This window comes from Schistocerca serialis, chromosome 9 (assembly GCF_023864345.2).
Source record: "Schistocerca serialis cubense isolate TAMUIC-IGC-003099 chromosome 9, iqSchSeri2.2, whole genome shotgun sequence".
In the NCBI taxonomy this organism is placed as follows: Eukaryota; Metazoa; Arthropoda; class Insecta; order Orthoptera; family Acrididae; genus Schistocerca; species Schistocerca serialis.
Genome location: NC_064646.1, coordinates 488757506 through 488784109, shown reverse-complemented (window position 1 = coordinate 488784109; position 26604 = coordinate 488757506). Strand labels below are relative to the sequence as shown.

The following is a 26604-nucleotide window of genomic DNA, read 5'->3' as shown; positions in this document are numbered from 1 at the left end:
CACATAACTATTAAGGAGGTATTGAATAGAATTGGGGAGGAGTTTGTGGCATAACTTGACCAGAAGAAGGGATCGGTTGGTAGGACATGTTCTGAGGCATCAAGGAATCATCAATTTAGTGCTGGAGGGCAGCGTGCAGGGTAAAAATCGTAGAGGGAGACCAAGAGATGAACACACTAAGCAGATTCAGAAGGATGTAGGCTGCAGTAGGTAGTGGGAGATGAAGAAGCTTGCACAGGCTAGAGTAGCATGGAGAGCTGTATCAAACCAGTTTCAGGACTGAAGACCACAACAACAACAACAACATATTTTCCTTTCTTGTTGGGGGTCGGGGTACGGTAGGAGAGTGTGCCCGCTCCCCACACGCCTGGACTGGACGCTGGATGCTGCCCCACCGCCCGGCCTACCACACCACGCGACACCTCAGCTCAGCTCAGGAGGCGTCGCCGCCGCCGCCGCTGGTGGGGGAGGCGAGCCTCCTCGCCACCTCCGCCCCCCGCCCCCCGGCAGCGGGCTTCGGTTTTCCCGGAGCCGGCCGGCCGCGTCTGATATTGCGGCAGCCGCGCGGCGCGCCGCCACTCTCAGCTGGACCCCGCGCGCTCACACAGTGTCCGCCCCCCTCCCCCAGTGCAGTGACGCGTCGTGACGCCCGCCCGCTAGCCGCTCCAGTGCCGCGCTGCCCGCGACTCGCCTCGCACACTAACTCCAGGCAGCCGCCGCCATGAAGGACTTCCTCAGCCTCTTCGGCTTCGTGGCCAAGTCGTACCGCGTGGTCAGCTCGTCCAAGACCGAGGCGGACGCCGCCGACAAGCAGCAGGAGCTCCAGAAGGCCCAGCACGAGGGCACCAGCACCTGCGATGCGGCCGCCAAGCTGGGCCGCCGCGGCTCCAAGCCCGGCGTCGTCGTCAACAGGGCCTTCCACGACCCCGACTACCAGCGCCGGCTCCACCGCAGGCGTAAGTCCGCAGCCTCGACGCGCGACGCCCTGTTCGCTCTTCGCTCATGTGTGACCGATTCGCTCAGTATTCGCCTACTAGGTGACAATGGACGGCGAATGTACCACGGAAACGAAAGTACCACCGCGTGTGCCACAACGAAGAGTAACAACACTCTACTGTTAACCGTATAGTGCGTGTTTGATAGTCACAGCCACAAACGAAGGGGGCCCTTAGAGGATAACGGAACAAGCAAATAATCTTAATAAACGAAGCTCAGGAAATGAGTGGTTTCCCCGATACGACATATGCTCAAGTGCATTCGTCCCAGTGTTACATCACTGTTATCGTGTTTTTGATGATCTTCCTTATGGTGAAGGGATGTCTGTGTCATACTGGATAGTTATAATTAAAGTTCAGCTATTCAGAGAGTTCCATTGTGGTTGTAATTATTGTATGGTAGCGAAACTTGGTAGGTATTCTAACGCACTCCAAAAAAAATCAGTTCCAGTTTTGGCCACCAAGTACAAATCTGGCTCTATGTATTCGAGAGGAGACGTATAGAAATGGTTCATGTGTAATAGACTAGAAATGGGACGCGAGCAGGAAAACTCAGACGAGGGGCAGATGCATAGTGCTGATTCTATTTTTAATCACCACTTACGCCTGAAAGTCTCTTCGGGTTTGCTGCCGGATCCTAAAATCAACTTGACTCGATATTTCGGCGATCCCGCTGAGAACTGACATATCAGCAGAGGCAGCATTTTCTTGAAGATGGCGAACAGTTGGATCGCCGAAATATCGAATCAAGTTGATTTTAGGATCCGGCAGCAAACTCGAAGAGACTTTCAAGACTTATTACGCCGGGAAAGCCTACGTAATCACCACTTAACACAGTTTGTTCAATATCAGCACCAGAGGCGTCTACGAGATGGTGTACAGCGCTAAATTTGCGTCTGGTGGCCGAAATTGGAACTAATTTTTTTCATCATAAATTGGATTCTCATTAACATATTATAATACCTGCCAACTTTCGCTACCGTACTACGATTACAGCCCACCCTGAACCTCCGCGAGCAGGTTTTTAGTTTTTTGGTTATAACCACCCAGTACAAGCGCGATGATGCACCAGGACAGCTTCATGGGGCACGCATCTACGACAATAAGTGTTTCGATCGTGGCTCGCCAACGCCGTGGCCTCCCAGGTTGTCCGACTTGAACAAGCTGGATCTTTTAGGCCATATTTAAGAGCTTTAGTGTGCACCAACGCTCTTGGTAGTGCCGACGAACTCCAAAAACGCTTTGTGGATGGTTGCCACTACATTGTGAACGCGTCTGGCATTTCTGAACGGGCATGGGAATCGATGAAGAAACCTGATGAAGCCTGTTGTAATGTGTTTCTCTGGATCCTCGGGGACTCTGTTACAAGATAGTCATGTGGTTAGCACAAATGAGTCGAATAGAGGAAACCATTGGGTCATGGATCTATGATTATTAGGACTATTTGCTTTTTGCGTTCTCCTCTACGCGTTCCTTTCTCTTGTGCCTATAATATTTAAACCCCTTATGTAGGGTGTAAGAAAACTACATTTAGTGTGTTTGGAGGAAACAAAAAGAAACCCTTTTTATTTGACAAAAATGTCATAGGTGCACCATTCCCGCACTAGGGCTCCTTCAAGCTTTCGACGATGTTGGTCAGAGACGGTGTTGAAACTACCGTGTGATGAATATTGCTCCTAAGACGTTGGTGAAAATGTTGTCCGTTCACGTTAATACACAACCGGCATCTGCGTACTAATGACTTTCTAACGCGCTCAAAACAGCCAGGAATTTCACAAATAATGGTTGGAGCAATAGCCGAACTGTCAGCCTGATCTCCTGCGGTGTCTGTCGGTGTCTCGTACACCAAACGATTCATCTCTTCCCCACAGAAGGAAATTCATAAGAGTGAGGTCGTGAGAAAGTCACGGCCACGATGCTGACAAACCCCTCCCAATTCAGTTACTTGCGGAAAAGCTGTCTAAATGTTTACTTGCGTTAAATCTTCATAAATGACGCTTATGACAGCTAACTCGGTCAGAATGTAATCAGCCATCAAGAAACTGTAAACGTTAGTAGAAACTTCCGTGTAAACACATCACAACATAAATAACAATGTAACTCTTTATCCAGGAACGTGGAGACCGCTAACAATAAAAACTTGCCCGTTTAGCAGTAAGATGTTATATTGTTGCAGATCAGAGTATAATGTCAACATGTTACTTACGAAACAGTCAAAACAACTGGGAACCTTGGCCTAGGTGAAGTCCAGTGCGCAACCTTTCATGCAACGGTGCACCTGTAACGTTGGTGTCACATAAAAAATATTCCTTTTTGTCTTCTCAAAACACTCTCACATTTTGTATACGTCGTTTGTTTAGCCACGTACGTGGATGATTTATTAGACAGGATCAGCAGCGCTGTAATATCTTTCGCTGAGGACGCTGCTGCGTACAGAAAAGTAGCGTCGATGGACAGTTTTGAGGAATTTCAGAAAGAATCGGACATTTCCGTTTGTGGTAATGAAACGCACTCTCTTTAAATGCTGAGAAATGTTAAGTAATGCCTGTAACAAAGAACTGTTCAGTATCTCAAGATTCATGGTCAATATTTTGAGCACGTCACATCGTATTAATATTTGTGGCTAATCGAAGAAGCGCCGCGAAATCAACGCGTAAAATCAGTTTCGGGCAAGGCTACTGGAAGACTTTTATTTGTTGGTATGATAGTTACAGACGTTCTCGCCTTCGGTTCTTTTAGCAAACTGCCAGTGCGGCTTTGTGGGTAAGTGGCAAAGTTTCATGCTACGGATCCAAACCTCCGAATCCTCGGTCGGTCATTGGATCTCTTTCTGTCACTTATCGCTTTTTTCACATCTGATCGTGATTTCTATATGTGAAAAAGTCTTGTTACACTGTGCATGGACAGCTGTGTGTCCCTGCCTCTGTAGATGGGTAACTCATCTCAAATGTCGGGGTTAGCGGATAGTCACTTTGATTCTCAAATTACTTTATTGGAGGCAGCTGTAACTCATCGAACAGTCATGTCTTGGACAGGAAACATCTCAGAAATCTCGTGTTACAATCTTTCTCGAACCATTTTTCCATCACCATCTAAGACAAACTGGATCAGTATATACTGGTGGTGCACTTCAACAGGTAATTTCAATCTTAAAAGTGCGCTTGTACGACAGGCAAATAACACATCTTAAATTTTTCTATAAGCGTTCCCAATTATTTATGCCCTTCCTACATTATCTATATGGAAAGTAGAACACTTGTGATCAGGTACCTCAGATCTGGTGGACGAATAACTACCTTCAAAGTGGCATAAACTTCCAAGTGGTTCTTCATAGAACTTGCCCCACAATCAACATATATCGCAAATTCGTCGTTTTTCGTCAGGCGTACGAAATACCCCGTCATAGATTTTGTTTCATGGACAAGAACTATCCTGCAGCCGAAACTTCAGTTCTGATTGAAAAAGAAAAGGTGATGTGTTTACTTCAGTGGTTAGATAAAGTTACGGAAACTCTTTGAGCACCACTTTATGACCCCCATGCACGTCTAACTGAAACAGATGAAGGATATTCGATGTACAAATGTGTGCTGTGTTTTGCGGTGTTAATCTGTGTAAATAGTGTATCGTAGCAGGAAAAGTAGTTTCCGAGGCAGCTGTGCTCAGTATGAGTGTAGAAGTGCAATATTTAGCCGATGAAGAAGTTTCAGAAAAAAATGAAGTGAAACACCAATGTCTACGTTAAAAATTTTTCATTGAGTTGCTCATAACAACCACCTTTAAACCGTCATGACGCCATCGCCAGCAACTGAGACGCGACGCGTCACATACAGAAATTTTGTGAAGAAAAGTTGTGACCAGTCTGATAAGCGCGATACAAATACCACTGTGTTTAACATTTTCCTGTCTGAGAACACGCAGAAGTGCGTACGACCGACGTGTGAACCGACTCGCGTGTTACTTGGGAGTCCTCACGTTCATTGTTGCCGTAGGCAGCGACCACGGTATGTGGCGGGGGGAGTGACTTGCACGTACCTAGCCACGACTGTGAATCACTAAGCTGGCGGCTTTCATACTTCTTCCGAACGAACTATTCTATTACGTAACGTGGATGAAAAGTTTCAATTTTTTCTTCGTCATCATCTTCAAGTTAATCCAGTGTTACGGAGCAGTGAAGGACTTAACTTACGTAAGAGCTTATTTCAGTTCAATTGAACCGTTAATGTTGATAATTACAAGCAACAAGCCTACTTGTAATAACCTTCGCTGTTCATCTTTCCTCATGTACCAGAGGTCGATTAATCAGCTACACTTCAACAATAACAATACGTATCTCATGTTTTGTGTAGTTTCGGCGTACAGAACTTTACAATTCAAGAAATCTCCAGGATGACCGAGTATACAGATTAAAACAATTTTTCATAATCCTGCGTACTTGGACACGACTGTCGTAACACGATTTGTAAGATTTTTTTTTAAATATGTTATATCTAGCAACTGTTTCATTGACCGTGTTTTGCTTTCATAGCCTCAATAGTTTATCGGTATGCAGAAAGTGTACGAATCTGTAACACTTCGCGTTGAACCATTAACGCCACATTAAAGCGGAGCATGCTTCTTTCGGCCACATTTCCTGCTTTGTTCACTACCTTGAAGAGCAGTCAGGTGTATTTCATAAGGACTCCACCATGAGAAAATCACTTTTGCATATTTCCAATAATTAAAAAGTAGTACATACCCTATAGTCAGTTCTTCTTTCCTCTGACTCGATTTTGTGTAACATCGATCTGATACTGCTAACTGGGTGGTGTTTTCCTATAACCAAACTTCTTTTTCCAATTCACCTTGGAGAGTCTGCTCACACCTTTTAAAAAATGTCATATGTAAATCTACTTTTTCATTTTGTATGTGTTTAAGGTATGGCGGTGTGTACCAGCCCCTGAATCCATTTGTCTGTGACTTTGGTCGTTGTATGAACTGAAGTTTTTTTTTTTTTTTAAGTCATCCCGACTGGTTGGAGATACATAATTTTGTTGTTGTATCGCGTTATCCGTTCTCTGTGAGGATTAACTTCTCAAATACAGTTTCACCCACAAGGGGAGCTTCGATTCTCTCCACACTTACAGGATTTCGAGGCCAGTGCCAAGTTATCAACGACCTAAAGCCACACGACGCAGTTCTCAGAGAAATAACATCTTTCCATTTTTAATTAGTTATTGCATTCAAATTCGATAGTTCACAATTAATTAAAATTTGGTACAAAAATGACACTTAAAATAGACTTTTTTTGGTTCTAAATATTGAACAGTATTTATGATATTCATTTTTTTTCGTTTGACGATAAGGCATTTCGTTATGTCCTTGACAAATCTTAGTTTGTTTCGTGTGATTGGTAATAATACAGAATTAAAATAAAAGTAGAAACACAAGTTACTGCTAGCGAGAAGCGAGCTAGCATTCACTTAACTACCGGAAACGTTGTTAAATACTTTGAAATGTTTCATAATTAACGGCGGATGGAAATTTCGCAAGATTCAAAGGCGATTTTATTGGAGTGCCTTAAACAGAAGAAAGAAAAGAAAAAAAAGTGCTGTAAGTCTGAAAAAAAATGGAGTGGGGTGAGTCGTTCATCTCACATTGAGCGTTTTACGTAAGACGGAATACTGTTGGACTAGTTCCTTCTTTTGCACAGATAACCTGTCTGCATCCATCTTGGAACGCCAGAGTTTGAACTGAGTAATTTGTAGTGCTCGCGGTTATTGTTTTTTTCGTTCTCTCTGGTATCTCTTGTCTGTTAATGCGGGTCGCCAGTTCACGACTACTGTCCTTACGCTGCGCAAAGTTGGCAGGACTGGCTTGTCCTCTTAGAGCCGGCAGACTGGAAACGAGGTGGATCAGCGATTGCGCGTATTTTCCAGCCGGGTCGCCTCGGTACCCGGAGGACTCTTGAACTCGGCAAACGAATCTGAAGACGTCACCCGGGGTGAAAGCTCTCGCAGGCAGGCTTAAGAAACCGACGGCAGAGATGAGGCAGAAGCGGAACCTTGCTGTGCAGAGCAACCGCTTTGTGCAGTTTCGTCAGCGCAGGTCGTTACAAATGGACGGAGGCATTTTACAAGGTTGTGACGTGTCTTACGAGCTGAGAGCGCTACTTGTTAGTAAGATATGCAACTCACATTGAAATTCAAATGGCGGTGCGGGAGGACGCATGTGGGTCGGCTTCGCAGGAATCCTTTCCAGTTACAAGTCCTCATGGGAGTCAAAATATATCCAAACTAACGAAGTAGTCGGCCGGCCGCTGGTGGCCGAGCGCTTCTAGGCGCTTCAGTCTGGAACCGCGCGACCGCTACGGTCGCAGGTTCAAATCCTGCCTCGGGCATGGATGTGTGTGATGTCCTTAGGTTATTTAGTTTTAAGTAGTTCTAAGTTCTAGGGGACTGATGACCTCAAAAGTTAAGTCCCATAGTGCTCAGAGCCATTTGAACCATTTAACGAAGTAGTCGCAAAAGATTGTAAAACGTAAAATGTTCTCCTCTGATCGAATAAAGGCAGTCACGTTGGCAAAAGTTGCTAGCGCAGAGTCTATGGTAGGAGGTGTTTAACGATCTGACGGTCCTGTTCGCTAGGTCGGATTCTGACAGATCCCAGAGAGTGTCTATCTTCCTTAGATCGTTTTCTATATTTTGAGTCTGACGAAAAATTTCTTACAACATCCAGATATGAAAGTTGCAGTCTTTTGGGGCAAGAGACTCTTCTTCGACATTTTTTATAAATAAGACGAGTGTAGCGTTTTTTTTTTAATTTCTACGTTGAAAAATGTTGCACTTCGAATATAACCGGAATGTCGTCTTGGCCGATGCTTAGACGGATACAACATTTAAAAAAAAAGAAAAAATGCAGGAAACTACCTTCAGTGATGCAAAAAACTACGATCAATGTTTGTACTATCAGTCTTTCTGTAAAATAAAGGAAAACACTCGCGTCAGCAACACCAAACAAAATAAAAGCAGCAGACGGAGGTTACTTTCTAACCAATGCGTTTGAAAATACCTGACACAACAGAATCGAAGACGAAGAAATATTGATAGGACGGGGAACGAAACAAGTAATCGAAAAAAATAAGCTGTTGATTTCAACAACAGAAAATGTGTAAGTATTGGTGGGAGGAATGTTATTAAGTGTCCCATCTCTACGAACATCAAATAGTGGAACGCTGGTACATAAGGAAAATGACACAAAGTTTCTACCGACAGACGTGACAGCCGTTGGCTTAACACAAGACAAAACATTAATAGGGCTCCCGCAGAACACAGGAGTGTCTTTTTCCAAATAATGATTGTCAGTTTCTTACCACCCTTTCTTTCTCTCTGTCTCTCTCTCTCTTTCTCTTTTACACTCTTCTTTCACTTCCATCCAAAGCAGTATTCTGCTTACCACTGTAAGATGGGCAGCAGACAGTGCGGTTTACTGCACCAGTTTGTAACATGTCTTCCCCTCTTCTGGTGACCGGCCAATGGCAGGAAAGGCTATTCATGCACCCTAGCACGAGCTTTAGTTCGGATAAGAGTAGTGTATGCAAACAGCTAAGGAATATTCGTAAATAAAACAGCGAAAAGACAATTATAAGATTTTCGAAACAGTTCTTCGTGAGAAGCATCCTTCCACAAGTGCTGACTGGTTTCACCACTTCTGTGACTTCGCGCTAATGAGACCATCGAACTGACCTCCTTATACGCACGATTCTCATGTCAGGGCACCATGATGTGCATCCCAACTATTTGAAAATTACTGCCATACAGGCCGGACAAACGCTTCATTTGCTGACAAGTTACAGTTTCCCAATCTTGCCATTTCTATTATTCACAGATGAACCTGTATGATCAGTCATCATCATTTTTCCACGTCTTGTTGCTTCCAAATATTAGTATGTTTTATGAATCATTCGAATGGAAAATGTTTAGTGATGTGGACCATGGGCAGCGCATTTGTAAATACTGACGCGATGGTTTTACATTTCTTCACGTTTATAGTTACTGATAATCTTTGCATCAGACTGGCGACTTACGATGCTCTGTCGAGGAGTATTTCGATTTTTCTTTAGTGTCACTTCCCCATAAACATCCGCACCAACTCTGAAAAGCTTGGGCATATAAGTAAGGGCATCTGCTAAGTCGGCAATGCTCGGCACAACACGGTCAACACTGCTTATCGGGATTCCTCCCCCCCCCTTACCCACCCCTTTATTCCTGCTCCCCTTTCCCTCTTCCCCTCTCCCCCCCTCCCACTCCCCTCTCCCTCTGCCCTTCCCCCACCGCAGCGCTCTTCCCCTCTCTCCTCCCACCCCTCTTCCCCCTTCTCTTCTTTACCGTGCACCACATATCCACATCCCACCATGCATCTGCCCCTTCACATTTCTTTTTGTCTCCACCACTCCCCTCTGTTTATTTCACAGTATTATGTCCGATGTGATAATTGCCATAATTATTCATCCATCCCGTTACAGCGTCAACGGTGTGTGACTGCATCGTAATGCGGAAGTCCTCCGGTATCGGCCATTCCTGCTGCAGCTCACCATCAGGGCAACGATATACGAGGGTGTGCTAAAAGTAATTTTATATGTGAAAACTCTTGACGCTTTTTTAAATAAAACAGACGTTACTAACATTCTACATCTTTGTTCTTCACGACTACGTACTTACAACCGTCAGTCGCTAGAGAGCTCTGAATTGTAGCGTGCAACGTGGCAGCGTGTGCGTGGGAAACCGTGTGCTGTAATCGAGTTTTAAGTTCGAAGATTTCGTCCACACGCGGAGCAGCTTCTCCTTCAGCATAACAGTACCGGAAAATCTACGACCGCTGCGATATATTCAGCAATCCGACGCCTTGGGTTTGCTGTTGTCGATCATCCTCCATAGAGTCCCGACTTGGCCCCATGCGACACTGATCTGTTTCGAAAACTTAAAGCTTTCCAGGACTTCACTCTGATGAAACGATGCAAGCAGAAGCGAGATTGTGGCTCAAGGATTCTACAGTGCCGGTATCAACAAATCGGTCTGTCACAATGAAAATCTGCCAGGAAGTTTCATATCAGCGCACATTACGCTGCAGAGTGGAAATTTCAATCTGGGAACATCCCCCAGGCTGTGGCTAAGTTATGTCTCCGCAATATCCTCTCTTCCAGGAGTGATAGTTCTGCAAGGCATAAAGGAGGTCTTCTGTGAAGTTTGAAAGGTAGGAGACCAGGTACTGGCAGAACTGAAGCCGTGAGGAAGGGTCGTGAGTCTTGCTTGGCTTACTCAGTAGGTAGAGCATTTGCCCGCGAAAGGCAAAGGTCCCGAGTTCGAGTGTCGGTCCAGCACACAGTTTTAGTTTGCCAGGAAATTTCAAATCTGTCTGGCGTTGGAAGAAATGTGTTCGTCGCCAAAATGACTTTATTGAGAAATAAATATGTAGACATGAAGAATAAAGATGTAGAATGTTAATAATGTTTTACTTAAAAAAGCTTTAAGAGTTTGAATATAAAAAATTCGGAGGCACTTTTTAGCGCGCCCTCGTACAAATGCCCACCCACAAGCGTAACAACAGGCTGGGACACCTGCAGTTACAACGCCAGCAACGCCCCGCTGTGTTCTGCCCGCCAGATTGTCGCGCCCTCTTCTGAGATCTGATGCACGCTGACACGTTGAGCTTCCTGTCTTACAGTTAGGTCTCAGCAGACAGCACCTTATACCGTGCGCAAATGACGCGGAGGACGCCGAGTAGTCGTACGTAAGACACGCCGTACACGTAACAGTGCTCCAGTAAATCATTTACTTCCATCTGTCGCCCCTCTCTTTCTCTCTCCACTCTACCTCTCTCACCCTCACCAACATATGTTTATATTAGTTACAGCAAAGAGTTTTAGACTGTTATTTAAAGAGTAATCCATATGATGATGGTGTTGAGATAATTTACTGTGACCAAAAATGTGCACTAAAACTGAAGAAATGAGCGTAGAGGAGCAAATGCAAAATTTCCGCACAATAAATAAACAGTAATATATCTAAAATTCAAACGGCAGTGCTCATACGCTCGCCTTGTGATCATTCCCCCACATATCATCACAAGTAGTTACAACATGGTGTCTACGAAGTTTTCGCGACGAAGTCCTTGTATAAAAATTTCTCGTTTCACTTGCCGCGTCAAACTCCGAAAAAGTATGAGTCCCTGACGGAGATGATAGCGGATATCATCGAAAGCTTGGAATTTTATCCTGATGTGATGTTACAACATGGTAGCTGTATGAATTAAATGATACCATCTGTGCCTCATTGATACTACGAGAGTATGTTCTTCCAATTTGTGGAGTGTACTATTTTACATTTCTGAACATTCAAAACAAGCTACTGTTGTTTGTCGCACATTGAAATCTTATCAGGTTCTGACTGAATACTTGAGAAGTTTTTTTTTGCTACTATTTATTATAGAAATGTGACTCATGAAAAAGTCTGAGGTTGCTCGTGTGATTTTTCCTGCTCGCGTCCCATTTCTAGTCTATTACAAAAGAATGGTTCAAATGGCTCTGAGCACTATGGGACTTATCATCTGAGGCCATTAGTCCCTTAGAACTTAGAACTACTTAAATCTAACTTACCTAAGAACATCACACACATCCATCCCCGAGGTAGGATTCGAACCTGCGACCGTAGCGGTAGCGCGGTTCCAGACCGAAGCGCCTAGAACCGCTCGTCCACAGCTGCCGGCTTTGAGGTTGCTACTAATATTGTCTGCTGCGTCGTTACTACACAATGTAGGCACGTCAGGACATGCTTTCTCTCTTTATCGTATCTCAAATACATATACACTGCTAGCTCGACCATCTTATTCATTATGTTGTGCTTGCTACAACGTACAAGGTTGATTAATTATTTCTTGTTGGGGACCACAGCTTGGACAGATTCAAAGAAAGACATCGTCATTTCCACCAAAATTTCGGTTAAAATAAGCGCTCTATTTAGCACCATTTGCCAGTTGTGGCTGCTGCCGCAGCCTCCTTGCATGTGTGTATCAGATTTCAACCAAAATGTCATATCGCCATAAAACTGGCTTCTTTGCACTCAGTCTGCATCAGGGTTTTGTCACACTGAAGGTTGTCTGCCACTGTAGGGAAACGTCACCAGTTTAATGCCTTCCTGGCAATGTGGCAAACCCCGAAAATTTCACTGATGGACGTTGAGCTCGGCGGCCCCTCGGTGCCGTTCCAGAGCAGTAAGCTATGTGCCGGCACCTCCCTCCACCCTCCACCCACAACAACACAAACGCAACACTACATTGTACAAGCGCTCACCACAGCCATTCACATGACACGGGTACACACCGTACACTTGGTAACAGGTCGGAGGGAGCCGACAGCCACCCACCTCCAAGTAGAACCTTGCTAGAACGGTTAAGTGATTTTGAATCTTTTATCAATAGCAGTTTCAACTTTTACTTCAGTCTCCTACAGATCTTTAATTCATGTCATTTCCAATCAGTACCTTTAGTTCCAGTAATACTACCAATGGTAACACTCGCTCGTACTGCTTAATTTTTATATACATATTTACTATTAAAAACAGTCTTGATCACGATTTATTTATCAAGATGACCGGTTTCAACCACTACTGTGGTCATCTTCAGACCATTGAGTAGGAACCTCTTTCCGTTGGAGATTCTCCAACTACTCAATGGTCTGAAGATAACCACAGTAGTGGTCGAAACCGGTCACCTTGATAAATAAATCGTGATCAAGACTGTTTTTAATAGTAAATATTTATAAGACATTGATCACTGCTGTTCCCGTAATGCATTCAAAAGTAATTTTATATACATGACTTTCAATTATTTCTGACTCGATATTCTTCGTTTCAGTATCGTCATTAGCTTTCATGGCCAACACCTCTACTGGTAGCTCCAGACACCTCTGGCCCCAGACACCTACGTTCTCGAATGCCCGCTAATTACAAACTGGAACAATGGCAGTACGACAACTATGTCGAAAAAAGGCACGGGAGGTCGTGAAACAGGCGAATGACCGTCAAACAGCGAATCAGGTATTCCTGCGGCCAGCGGATCCCGGTCGTGCGTTATAATGTATGCGTCTAGCATCTAACAACCGAAGTCAAAAACGTGAACTAGTGTTATGCGCTTCTGCAGAGTATAGTTTCTCTGCTCAGTAACAAACAAAAATACTTAAAGAAAGAGTAGTATTTTAAAATGCTCTTAATTTTAATTGGCGAATTAGACCGCCAGCTCGGCTTAGGGGCAGAGGGGTAAATAGCGCCGTCACTGCGAGGTGAGGAGCACATGAGGAGGGGGGGGGCGGATGTTGGTTATACTGTTTGTCTTCCTCTTCCATTACTGACAATCACTGGCGTGTGCAACTCGTATCGATCAGCTGGAATGGTATACATTTTGACGCGGAAGTCACATGGAATTGCGTATGCGCGTTAGAGAGACAGTCGTCTTCAAATGTGGTACATATTTGTAGCAAGAAATGTGGAATTAAATTAAGGATCCAGAATGAGATTTTGACTCTGCAGCGGAGTGTGCGCTGATATGAAACTTCCTGGCAGATTAAAACTGTGTGCCGGACCGAGACTCGAACTAGGGACCTTTGCCTTTCGCGGGCAAGTGCTCTACCAACTGAGCTACCCAGGCACGACTCACGCCCCGTCCTCACAGCTTTACTTATGCCAGTACCTCGTCTCCTGTGAGCAGAGGAGAGCGTCTGCAAAGTTTGGAAGGTAGGAGCAGAGGTGAGCTTCTGTAAAGTTTGGAAGGTAGGAGACGAGGTACTGGCGGAAGTAAAGCTGTGAGGACGGGACGTGAGTCGTACTTGGGTAGCTCAGTTGGTAGAACACTTGCCCGCGAAAGGCAAACGTCCCGAGTTCGAGTCTCGGTCGTGCACACAGTTTTAATCTGCCAGGAAGTTTCATAAATTAAGGATGTTGCAATACAATGCAATTAGTACAAGAAAAATTAAATTCAAGACATTTAGTAAACGTTTGTGACCGTGTCCCGTACTGCATAATGCATCTGAATATACGTTTACTTTTATTAACCAATTGATCATCCGCTCACACTGACAACACAACAACACTTCGTCAAGCTATTACATTGCCTCAGTTTTGGGCTCACTGAGGATGGCAGCAACCTGAGTGAGAGAACAGCCGACACGAACTCGAATGGTGCCGACACCGAACGATTAGTAGTAGTCTGGTACTGACGTTCAGGTTACTGCGCTCTTAATATAGCACGTCGTGTACGTTAGCAATCAATAACAACGGCGTTCGATATGCGACCCAGAGTACCGCCCCACAATGTCAGTATTGGTTCGTCAGCAAAAATGTTTGACGACCATTATCCTAGAATGTCAAACTCGCAGGATAGCGCACCCTAACCGCAGAGGTTGTTGCACTAGAAGCGGTACGAGGTACCCTCTGCCAGGAACCGTACGCTGGCCAGCGGACTGTGGACGCAGATGCAGGTGCAGACTGAGGTTGCAGTGCTGCGCTGTGAGGTCCCCAGACTAGCTGTCAGATGTCGCAGCCCGCGCGACCCGTCGGCCGGCCTGGACTCTGTCCGCTGTCCTGGATCGCCGTCGCCCGCTTCTCCAGCGTCCAGTCCAGACCTCCACGTGCGGAGCGGAGCCTCGCTGACGCAACGGGGCCAGGTTTCTCCCCCGCTGGGCCCTCGTGACATAACGCGCTTCCGCAAAGGCGCCGCTCCGGCGAAAGCTGTTCCCCGCCTCCGACGGTGTAAGCACCGCACCTCCACTGAAGTAACTCCGACTCTCGTCTCTGGGGAGCCCACGGGCCTGTGAGCAGAGAGAGGCCACCGCTATTTTCCGACATCGCTTTCAGGACAGAGGCGTGAGATTGCCTTTAAAAGCTAAGCAATTCCGTAACAACATAGGAAGGGATCAAAACACATTATAGTAACTAAGTTTGTGTATAGAAATAGTACAAAAACAGGCAACATATAGGTCAAATTTACATTGTGTTTACGAAAGAATATGAAACATTAGATGGTTCAAATGGCTCTGAGCACTATGCGACTTCTGAGGTCATCAGTCGCCTAGAACTTAGAACTAATTAAACCTAACTAACCTAAGGACACCACACACATCCATGTCCGAGGCAGGATTCGAAACTGCGACCGTAGCGGTCGCTCGGTTCCAGACTGTAGCTCCTAGAACCGCACGGCCACTCCGGTCGGCCGAAACATTAGATTTGACGACTTCAATCTACAACTTCTTTAAGAAATCGACTGGAATTGTTTTCAAACAAAAGAACACAGTAATTCACTGCCTAAGTAACACTCGCATGAAGACGACGCCCTTCCATTGAATGAACGGAAAAAGAGTCATATCAGTCGAAATAAGTAGTTTCTCCTCATCTTCTTTTTGGATTCTGTGCTACTCCAATTGAGCAAACGACGTAGGTGAAATCGACGGTGTGCAGTTGTAATTGGAGCCGATCCGGTACTTGCTCAGTTACCTCAGTTGCCATAATTGGAAGAGGACTGCCGCACGAAACCCAGTTTTACCTTACCTCGTCACGAAAGGTACAGTCTCTTTATATGGAACATCGAGCGCGCACGCACTTGTGTGTGTGTGTGTGTGTGTGTGTGTGTGTGTGTGTGTGGAAAAGCTAATATGATCATGAATCTAAATCACTTCGACTCATTCGTATCTTTCTGTTTGTGTTTAGAAACTAGTTTCGAAGAATACATTATTGCTTCGATCGGAGTCAGTAATTTTCAGATGTGGCGTACAGAGAGGACGCGAGGTACCGACGTGAACGTTTTGACGAGGAGCAGTGTGTGACTAAAGCGCCAGCTATCACCCTCTCAATATAGGACGAACTTTAATAAAACCGACAAACCGCAGGGTCCTGGCTGCAGATGGAGGAGAAAAGGTCCTATGAACATGTATCCGGAAATGGAAGTGTTTGTGCAACAACAAGAAATCGTCCCGAAACACTGTACAGTGCTGCATCGCATTCATGTCACATGTTCAGAGTGACCTCCGTGGGATTGCAGTTGACGGGGATAGTAACGGTTGTCGTGCAGGATATACATAATCGTGCTTTGGCTTACACCATCCTGGCAGACCACTTACCTGGAGCTTGTCCTAGGATTCGTCGCAATATCCTGTAGAACCCGGTCCCGTAAATCTGGTGTATGCAAGCCGCGCGGTCTAAGGGCGCCTTGACACGGTCCTCCTTCGGGCACGGCTGTGTGTGTGTGTTGTCCTTAGTTTAATTTAGATTAAGCAGTGTGTAAGCTCAGAAACCGATGGCTTCACCAGCTTGGTCCCATAGGATCTTACCACAAATATCCAAATTTTCTGGTGTACGCACAGTCCTCCACCTGCACGTTCGTCCGTCTGAAAGGGCTCATGAACACACAAACGCCCAAAAAAGGCTTGAAATGCTTTGTGACGTGGTTGGTACTTGTTTTTGTGTAGCCGTATAGCCTCTCGACCGTTTCCGTCTACTTGGCTGCACGCAAACACCATCTCGGCTTCTTTCAGAGATAAATGCCGGACCATTCTGCTGCTTACAGTAACGCTGCGTCAGTCACACAGCGTGTAACACACGGCACGTGGTCAGAGGAACTCTCATTTGTCAGCGCCACCTATCGTGGCGACGATGCATTTCGAGACACTTGTTCATGGTTTTTTTTCCTGCCTTTCAAGTCAGGGTCGGTTCCTACAGTTTGTTGGTTTCATTAATATTCATGCAGTACTTCAGATCGGTAGATGCCATAATTCTCCGAAAAGCAGTCACCAATATTGAAATACAAATGAAAACAAGAACACTGTTTTGTGCTTGGGACGCAATGTCACCTTTCTACAACATTACCCTTTCTTATCAAATACACTACTGGTCATTAAAATTGCTACACCAAGAAGAAATGCAGATGATAAACGGGTATTCATTGGACAAATATATTATACTAAAACTGACATGTGATTACATTTTCACTCAATTTGGGTGCATAGATCCTGAGAAATCAGTACCCAGAACCTAGAAATCGGGACCTTTGCCTTTCGCGGGCAAGTGCTCTACCAACTGAGCTACCCAAGCACGACTCACGCCCCGTCCTCACAGCTTTACTTCTGCCGGGAAGTTTCATATCAGCGCACACTCCGCTGCAGAGTGAAAATCTCATTCTGGAAACATCCCCCAGGCTGTGGCTAAGCCATGTCTCCGCAATATCCTTTCTTTCAGGAGTGCTAGTTCTGCGAGGCTCGCAGGAGAGCTTCTGTTAAGTTTGGAAGGTAGGAGACGACTGGCAGAAGTACAGCTGTGAGGACGGGGCGTGAGTCGTGCTTGGGTAGCTCAGTTGGTAGAGCACTTGCCCGCGAAAGGCAAAGGTCCCGAGCTCGAGTCTCGGCCCGGCACACAGTTTTAATCTGCCAGGAAGTTTCATATCAGCGCACACTCCGCTGCAGAGTGAAAATCTCATTCTAGAACCTGGATTCATCCGAAAAAATGACGTTTTGCCATTCGTGCACCCAGGTTCTTCGTTGATTACACCATCGCAGGCGCTCCTGTCTGTGATGCAGCGTCAAGGGTAACCGCAGCCACGGTCTCCGAGCTGATAGTCCATGCTGCTGCAAACGTCGTCGAACTGTTCGTGCAGATGGTTGTTGTCTTGGAAACGTCCCCATCTGTTGACTCAGGCATCGAGACGTGGCTGCACGATCCGTTACAGCCATGCGAATAAGATGCCTGTCATCTCGACTGTTAGTGATAGGAGGCCGTTGGGATCCAGCACGGTATTCCGTATTATACTCCTGAACCCACCGATTCCATATTCTGCTAACAGTCATTGGATCTCGACCAACGCGAGCAGCAATGTCGTGATACGATAAACCGCAATCTCGATAGGCTACAATCCGACCTTTGTCAATGTCGGAAACGTGATGGTACGCATTTCTCCTCCTTACACGAGCCATCACAACAACGTTTCACCAGGCAACACCGGTCAACTACTGTTTGTGTATGAGAAATCGTTTGGAAACTTTCCTCATGTCGGCACGTTGTAGGTGTCGCCACCGGCGCCAACCTTGTGTGAATGCTCTGAAAAGCTAATCATTTGCATATCACAGCATCTTCTTCCTGTCGGTTAAATTTCGCGTATGTAGCACGTCATCTCCGTGGTGTAGCAATTTTAATGGCCAGTAGTGTACATATGTCGCAGTCTATAGCGACATTTGTGCACATATAAAATAAATTAAGTACTGATCGAAACTCACTGATTAAATACAACAACATTCACTGCATCTTACACCGTTAAAATAACCGAAAAGTATGTAAATAAGACGAAATCACGGATCAACGCCTCCCGCTGGTGGGCCAAAATACTCGTACATAGATGTAAAAAATAAAAAATAAATAAGAAGTCTGAATGACTGTCCAGCTTCAGAGTTGACTTTATCGTCCTTCTCCAGACGTTCCCATAGCGGAGCGGCCAAATTCTGTAAAACTGGAGTCCGGTCGTCCTTGGCGACGGTGAGAGGACTCCACGCTTATCGCGGCGTCGTCGTCCTTGTCAGCAGTGCCTCCGTCTGTGTTTGCTTCCCCGGAAGAAGGACTCAAGGTTTCGTGTGTGCTACAGGAGTGTCCAATTTCGCAGATAAACATGCATTCCGCAGTAAGTGCTAAAACTTGACCTCGAGGCGCACCTGTGGTCTCTGGCGGGATTTCTGGTGGTCCCTGAACTGCAGTGTAACGGTAAAAGACTCCACGCCTTTAGCAGCACACCACCACCACCGTCACTCGGTGGGTGGTTGGACCTTATGCCTGTCTATACTGGCCCATCGCAGCCTGCGAGGCGCTACTAGGGGTGATCTAGTGAGAGCGTCTCTATTTCATCTGCGTGTATACTACACTGAAAAGTTTCTGTTTGTTTTCGAGTATTTCCGTCGTACAGCTCACTTCATTCCCAGCAACCTCGCCAGCGGAGACGTGCGCGGCAGTTTGCATGCATCGAGCTCTGTGTATGCCGAGAAGCCCGCCGCGGGACGTTCACTGGACGCTGTTGTGCCCGCAGTGGACAGCGAGGACATTAGCGGCGCGGCACTCAGTCACGGCGACAAGGCCGCGCTCTTGCGTAAGACAATGTCCCGTAGAGCTGCCGGAGTCGCGGAATATAGGGAAGCGGGCAGGTCTCGTGCGCGATTCCAACACTGAATACACTATGCGCACCACCTATTGCGATTTGGCCGCCGACTACGTCCGCTCAACACGACCTGGTCGTGCTGAACTTGCTTTTGCTTCTGTTCTGTCTCGTAGATTTTTGGGGTCAAAGACATGAAGCCATGCTTGCTAAGCGAGTCTCGCTAATTTCACACACTTGTACCGATTTCCCACAGCGAATAATATCGTTCAGTTTGTCATGTGTTCGGCCACTCCACGTCGTCTCGTAGCTCTCGGTGCGCTCATCCTCTCTTCCAGCTCTTCCAAGTAATCATTCATCCTACGCTTTCTCCACTTGCGCAGTCTCATGACGTAGCGCTCGTCAGTAGATCAATATACTATGCCATCTCGTCCGGAAATATTTTTAGGGTTTTTTTAGTTTTTTCTTCGTGTTTATTGACTATTAATTCCCGATATTACTAAAGCCATCTCTCGTCCAAGTAGCGCTGTTAAATTATACAAGGTGAACGTCAGTAAAACCGACACACTGAGGGGACGGATTCGTGATTAGAAATGGAGGAAAGAAGGTTCTGTGAAATGTGTCCGGAAATGGATGGTGTGCGTGCAACGACAATTAATCGTCGCATTACAGTGCTGCATCCCATCCACTTCACAACTGATGTTCAGTGTGGCCCCCACGAGCTTGTAGGTGACAGATAGTAGCAGTTGTCATGCAGGATATACACTACAGGTCATTAAAGTTGCTACACCACGACGATGACGTGCTACAGACGCGAAATTTAACCGACAGGAAGAAGATGCTGTGATATGCAAATGATTAGCTTTTCAGAGCATTCACACAAGGTTGGCGCCGGTGGCGACACCTACAACGTGCTGACAACAGGAAAGTTTCCAACCGATTTCTCATACACAAACAGCAGTTGACCGGCGTTGCCTGGTGAAACGTTGTTGTCATGCCTCGTGTAAGGAGCAGAAATGTGTACCATCACGTTTCCGACTTTGATAAAGGTCAGAGTGTAGGCAATCGCGATTGCGGTTTATCGTATCGCGACATTGCTGCTCGCGTTGGTCGAGATCCAATGACTGTTAGCAGAATATGGAATCAGTGGGTTCAGGAGGAAAACACGGAACGCCGTGCTGGATCCCAACGGCCTCGTATCACTAGCAGTCACAGGCATCTTATCCGCATGGCTGTAACGGATCGTGCAGCCACGTCTCGATCCCTGAGTCAACTGATGGGGACGTTTGCAAGACAATAACCATCTGCACAAACAGTTCGACGACGTTTGCAGCAGCATGGACTATCAGCTCGGGGACCGTGGCTGCGGTTACCCCTGATGCTGCATCACAGACAGGAGCGCCTGCGATGGTGTACTCAACGACGAACCTGGGTGGACGAATGGCAAAACGCCATTTATTCGAATGAATCCAGGTTCTGTTTACAGCATCATGATCGTCGCATCCGTGTTCGGCGACATCGCGATGAACGCACATTGGAAGCGTGTATTCGCCATCGCCGTACTGGCGTATCACCCGGCGTGATGGTATGGGGTGCCATTGGTTACACGTCTCGGTCACCTCTTCTTCGCATTGACGGCACTTTGAACAGTGGACGTTACATTTCAGATGTGATACGACCCGTGGCTCTACCCTTCATCCGATTCCTCCGAAATCCTACATTTCAGCAGGATAATGCACGATCGCATGTTACAGATCCTGTACGGTCCTTTCTGGATACAGAATATATTCGACTGCTGCCCTGGCCAGCACATTCTCCAGATCTCTCACCAATTGAAAACGTCTGGACAATGGTGGCCGAGGAACTGGCTCGTCACAATACGCCAGTCACTACTCTCGATGAACTGTGGTATCGTCTTGAAGCTGCATGGGCAGCTGTACCTGTACACGCCATCCAAGCTCTGTTTGACTCAATGCCCAGGCCAGAGGTAGTTGTTCTGGGTACTGATTTCTCAGGATCTATGCACCCAAATTGCGTGAAAATGTAATCACATGTCAGTTCTATTATAATATAACTGTCCAATGAATATCCGTTTATCATCTGCATTTCTTCTTGGTGTAGCAATTTTAATGGGCAGTAGTGTACATAAACGTAGATTTGTTTCTACCATGTTGGATGACCGCTTACCAGGAGTTTGTACTATGGTTCGTCTCAGTATCCTGGAAAGCTTATGTACGCCCAGTCCGACGCCTCTCTTCACTTTTGTCTGTCTGAAAGGAGCCATGATACCATGAACGCCCAACAAATGGCTTGAAAAGTTTTGTGATGTGGTTGGTGTCTGTGACGGTATGTGTTTTGGTAAAATCCTGCTGCCTCTTACCGTTTTCGTTTGCTTGTTTGTACGCAAACACCATCTTGGCTTGTTCCCGACACAAATACCGGACCATTCTGCTGCTTACAGTACGCTGCGTCAACCCCACAGCGTGCAACACACGAGGAATACACGGCACTTGGTCAGAGGAAGTGTCGTTCGTCAACGCCATCTACCGTGGGAAAGATTCATTTCCGGACACATGTTCGTAGGAGCTTTCTTCCTCAATTTCCAGTCAGGAATCCGTCCCTGCATTTTGTCGGTGTTATTAGTGTTCACCTGTCTATACGTTCTACACACTCCTAGAATATGAAACAGGCATGCGACAGATACTGATTTTCAATATAAACCTCTAAGTGCTCATCCGAAAACGAGGCGTTTGCGCAGCGCTACAGCGGAACACACGTAACAAAATATGTTCCACTATCCCACTTCTCAGGGAAATTTTGTAGCTAAATATTTATTTGTCGTAATTACTGAATTTGAAACCAGCTCGCCAACTTCATTATCTTCACACCGAGGCTAATGTTTTAGGTCACACACTCTCTGTATTACCACCCGTGGTGCACATCGCATTCCACAATTATGAGCACAGCATTGTTGGGAAATTCTCGCCACGTGTGTTAACTGAATACAAATTTAACAATTTCCGCAGATATACAGTGGATTAATGTACATATGCGAAAGTAGGTTTTCATTCAAGGTTTTATCTAGCACCCAGTGTGTATCATGCAATTTTATACTGCGAGCGTAGAAACACCCAGTATATGCCGTCACGGTAGCTCAGCGTGTTCGCTCAGAGGGCTGCGTGCTCTCTGTAATAAAAAAAACAAAAAAACCGAGTCAAGGAATCAACGATCAACTTGAACGGATGTCTTGTGACCGCAGCATACGTCTGAGACCAATCCACTGGACACCGTGGAAAATATCACCCGCCATCCACCTTCCCTCAGCCAACTTTTGTGTACCGAAAGCGATCTAAAGGTAGCGAAAATCAGTTCACTTGAGCACATCCAGTACTACAGGACGACAGCGTGTCCAAAGCGACAGAGAAGCGCTTCCGAAAGAGTTCTTATCAAAACATTGTGCTATACGGCGCAGAAGTGTAGACACAGTCAAAAACGATTAAATAAAGGCTCTACGTGAAGGAAATGACGTCTTCGAGATGGTGTTGCAAAACACAGTAATGGGTAGTGTAAGGAATGAAGACATTAACAGAATGTAAGAGATAATAATTCCATTAGTCTTATGAGTATTCAGTACCAGTCACTCTTGCTTATACAAGTCAATATTCTTTTTGTATGTAGGCCTATTTTGTATATGGTAGTGTCGGTTCTGTTTTGTTCATATGACATTTCTGCTGTTACTTGTATTTGGTTCCGAGTGTGTCTGTTCCCGTTACTTACCTGTCTCACTGTGCTACATCTGATGCCGCGTTATTTTGATATTTTAAACTATTTATTCCGTTCGTTGGCGTGTTCTTATTGACAGATACTGATACTGACACTTTCTTATTGCAGTCGGCTTTCTGAATGATAATAAGGACTGTTACACATAGAAGTCCGTTATGTGAATCTTTCTGATAATACATTTCTTTTTCAGTTTTGAATATTGAACTAAATTTCCAGTGTATGTCAAACTATTTTTCCTTATTTTTGTTTCTGTTACCAGTGATCTAACCTTTGGATGGCTACATGTAGTTAAAATATGGCGTCTTTTTCCATTTCCAGTCAGCCCTTACTTGTGAGAGAAAAAGAGCCATACACACTGTCACTGTTTCATCTGATTTCGTAAATCCACCTTCCTGTAGCAGCACTACATAAATCCATCCAAATAAGCAATGAAATTTCTTTCAATTAGTTTTTCCATGTGCGTTTAGTTTGATCTTATAGCTTTCCTTGCAAATATTGCTTACATATTTAAACACTGCTGAAACGTTGTCGACTGTTCACTGCAGTTTCAAACGTTTTCTCCTTCACTTCAGATAGCCTTGACATTTTGAATACAATACTTACAAGAAAGTTATTACTACTAACAGGTTTTTCTGGAATATGAGTAATCTTGCAACATACATCAAAGACTGTCACGTAAACAGCATTTGTTGGTTCAACCCAAGTTACCAGTGTAGACGATGTTATTTCCTTTGGATGCTATACATATTCGTAAAAATTTTGTTTCGATAGTTTGAAGCTAGACGTGCAAATTTAAACATGCAATTTCGGGAAACAGCGTCAACAATAACAGACTAGAACAATTAATAGTAGCAGGTAAGGCTACGCAAAGCACATACTTCAGTTTCAGTAATCCAGTAGCTGGCTGTTCTGTGGGACAAGTAACAGCTTTCTGTGGCTGACTTTGTTGCGTAGGTCGGTTGTTGTCCCACCGTTAACTGCTGTGCGGTGCGGTAAGAAATTTGTTACATTATTTTCAGGTAAAATTTTATATTGCCAAAATAAGCTATCGCTCAGGCAGTAATGAGCTTAGGAACTTTAATGTCATACCGTCATGTAGTATAACGTATTGTCATTCCTGTGACATATCCAAACGTTGGCTTTCCTACCAGCCGTTTCCCTGTGCAGACAAAAACTGCAGTCGCTTAGCACCCATTGCAGCAAGGGCAAAACTGCGCAGTGTTTAAATCACAGTTGAATATAAACCTCTCCAGAGTAAAATTCAACAGGCATCTACAACTCAACCCCAGCGATACCAGGTACCTTTGTTTCCAATTCCTTTGGCAAGAATATAATATCACCAAAAGCAACAGAAGAAAGAGCAAAAGTCAGAAATGGTATTCAGGGTCCAGTACAAAAAATCAACTCAAATCTCTAATCGCTGTTAAGAGAAAAAGAAAGAATGACCAAATCAGAAAACTATTTAATTCTGATCAAACAAACAAAAAGGCAGTAAATCTAGAAACTTTTCATTGTTCAAGTGCAATGAAAAGTACAAAACGGTACTTGATTGTTTCAGTGGTTGCTGGTAGAATCTTTTATACATTATGAATGGAAAACACACGACACTTGTGTAATATTCTACAATATTTGTTATTTTACAAACCGATTTTGGCGGTACCTGACGATGGCCTAGCAGCCGAAAACTGGTTAGTTAAATAATTTAAAAAATAGAATACTTCAGAAGTATTGTGTGTTTTTCATTCGTAAAAGTACAGTAATCCTTCATCAGCAGACTGAATTTAATGCCTAAAGTGCAAAGAGTGTTGACATGAACCCTGCTTCATTTATGATCGTTGTTAAGTAGCTTTTCCTCTGATTAGAGTATTTTCGCAGGATTTTGTGTATTTTTCTCTGCCTTGTTCATGTGCATCAGACTTTTTCATTAAGTCAAACTGCATGCTGAAAAACTAACTACGTTATACAACTGTATACTGAGAATTAAATGAAAAAGGAAAAAAGATTTTTTTTTCATTTCAGGAATAATGCCAAATCTTATAGCACTAGAAACGCACCATTATCTGATGTATTTTCCTTGACTCTCCTACGAATTATGCTCTACAGTTTAAATTTTACATATCCCTTTCAGACACTGTTATACGTATTATAGCCACAAGTCAGACGAAATGCCAGTCAAAATATTACTTCAGTACATCTCCAATCAAACTGTAAGTGTGCAATCTTACTCTGTATTACTTTATTGATTAGACATGGGAAATCTGCCACATTTTAAAAACTTCAGTAGAATAACTATGCCTCTGTTTACTTTAGATGCCTGCATATTGCAATATCTGGCACTCTACTGTAAGTTAAAGGCGAGCAAGACAGAACGATTTTGTGAGAGAGCTTTTGAACATTCTGTCTTCTTCATGCTCGTCTCTACACTGATCTATGTGGCATGTTGATGACGTGAACGTAGCGTACGTACGAGTGCTCTCACGCACCAGGTCATGTGTTACAGTCCCCATCGTTGTTGACTTTTACAGTGTTATAAACGTGAGTTCGTTTCCTCACCGATCGTCGAAATCTCCTGTTAATGCTGGCATATAGCATTTTCTTCCTCGATCCTTTTTTACTCATGCCAAACATGGACACTGCCTCCTAGTTGATGTAACATATATTCATACCTAAATCGACGGCCTAGACAGTACTTTTTGTAATCTTAGCCTTGTTTCTTAATTTCCGGGAAGTCTTCGATGTAAAGTGCCGTCATGGTAAATACGCAGCCGACCATTAAAACTGCAACAGCAGGAAGGATAGCTGATAATGAAAGTTTACTTATTGTTTACATACAGTACAATCGGAATAAATCATCATGAAACTTTTAGGCATTTTGCGGGTATGCGGGGTGCGAAATTTATGACACAGACAAGGAGTCTAACTGCGCTTCGGTGAACGGTTACATCATTCAGCGCTGCTTCAACTCTGTGCCAGAGTTCATCAGTGGTGGTGCCAGTCTGTCGGCAACACTCGTCTACATATTTTCAGAGGGTGGAGAATGCGCTGCCTGGTGCGGCAGTGGAACACCCTCTATGTGGGAGTAGTTCGCGGCATCTCAGGCAGCATGAGGTCTTGTTGAATGGGAACGTCGCCACAGAGACTTCAAAGACAGGTCGCAGCCACCGGCCTTAAGACGTCAAAAGTGTATTCCCACGACAGTCGTGAGATCCTAACAAAACGAGCAGCAATACCGCAAAACGATAATATGCGTTTCGATAACCCGCGACGCTGCCACTGTGGAATTCTGATCCCTCGTACGCGAGGCATAATACAAACAGCCAACAGTCAAATGCTATTTCGAAACGAGAAAGCAGCTCTGCAGTCTCTGGCTGCATACCGAATTTATCGCTACAAACTGGCGTCTGAGTGGCGTCCCTCCACGAAGCTGGTCTGCTCGAACTCTACTGAAACCTTACCGAGTAGACGTACTGCTTCGCCTGATCGATTAGATTACTAGCAGAACAGTCGATTCTGAAGTTCTAAAAAAACTTATCGCTTACATGAAGAGCCTCTGCATGACGTGAAAACAAGAGTGTAGAGTGCGACCGATCTTTCTAGATGAAAGCACAAACTACCTGAAACACGTATGTGGAAAACATAGTGGAACAGAGCGAATATTTCATACTGGAAAATGCAAGAA

General features: G+C 44.9%; 1 protein-coding gene across 1 annotated transcript in view; it reads left to right on the top strand.

Annotated features, from left to right (window-relative positions):
- Positions 1-588: 588 nt before the first annotated feature.
- Positions 589-26604, top strand: part of LOC126419136 (scavenger receptor class B member 1-like) — a 209037-nt gene continuing 183021 nt past the window's right edge. Inside the window, exon 1 of the mRNA XM_050086243.1 lies at positions 589-956. Coding sequence (XP_049942200.1) covers positions 722-956 — 235 coding nt within the window. The 5' untranslated portion in view covers positions 589-721. The remainder of the gene's footprint in view (positions 957-26604) is intronic.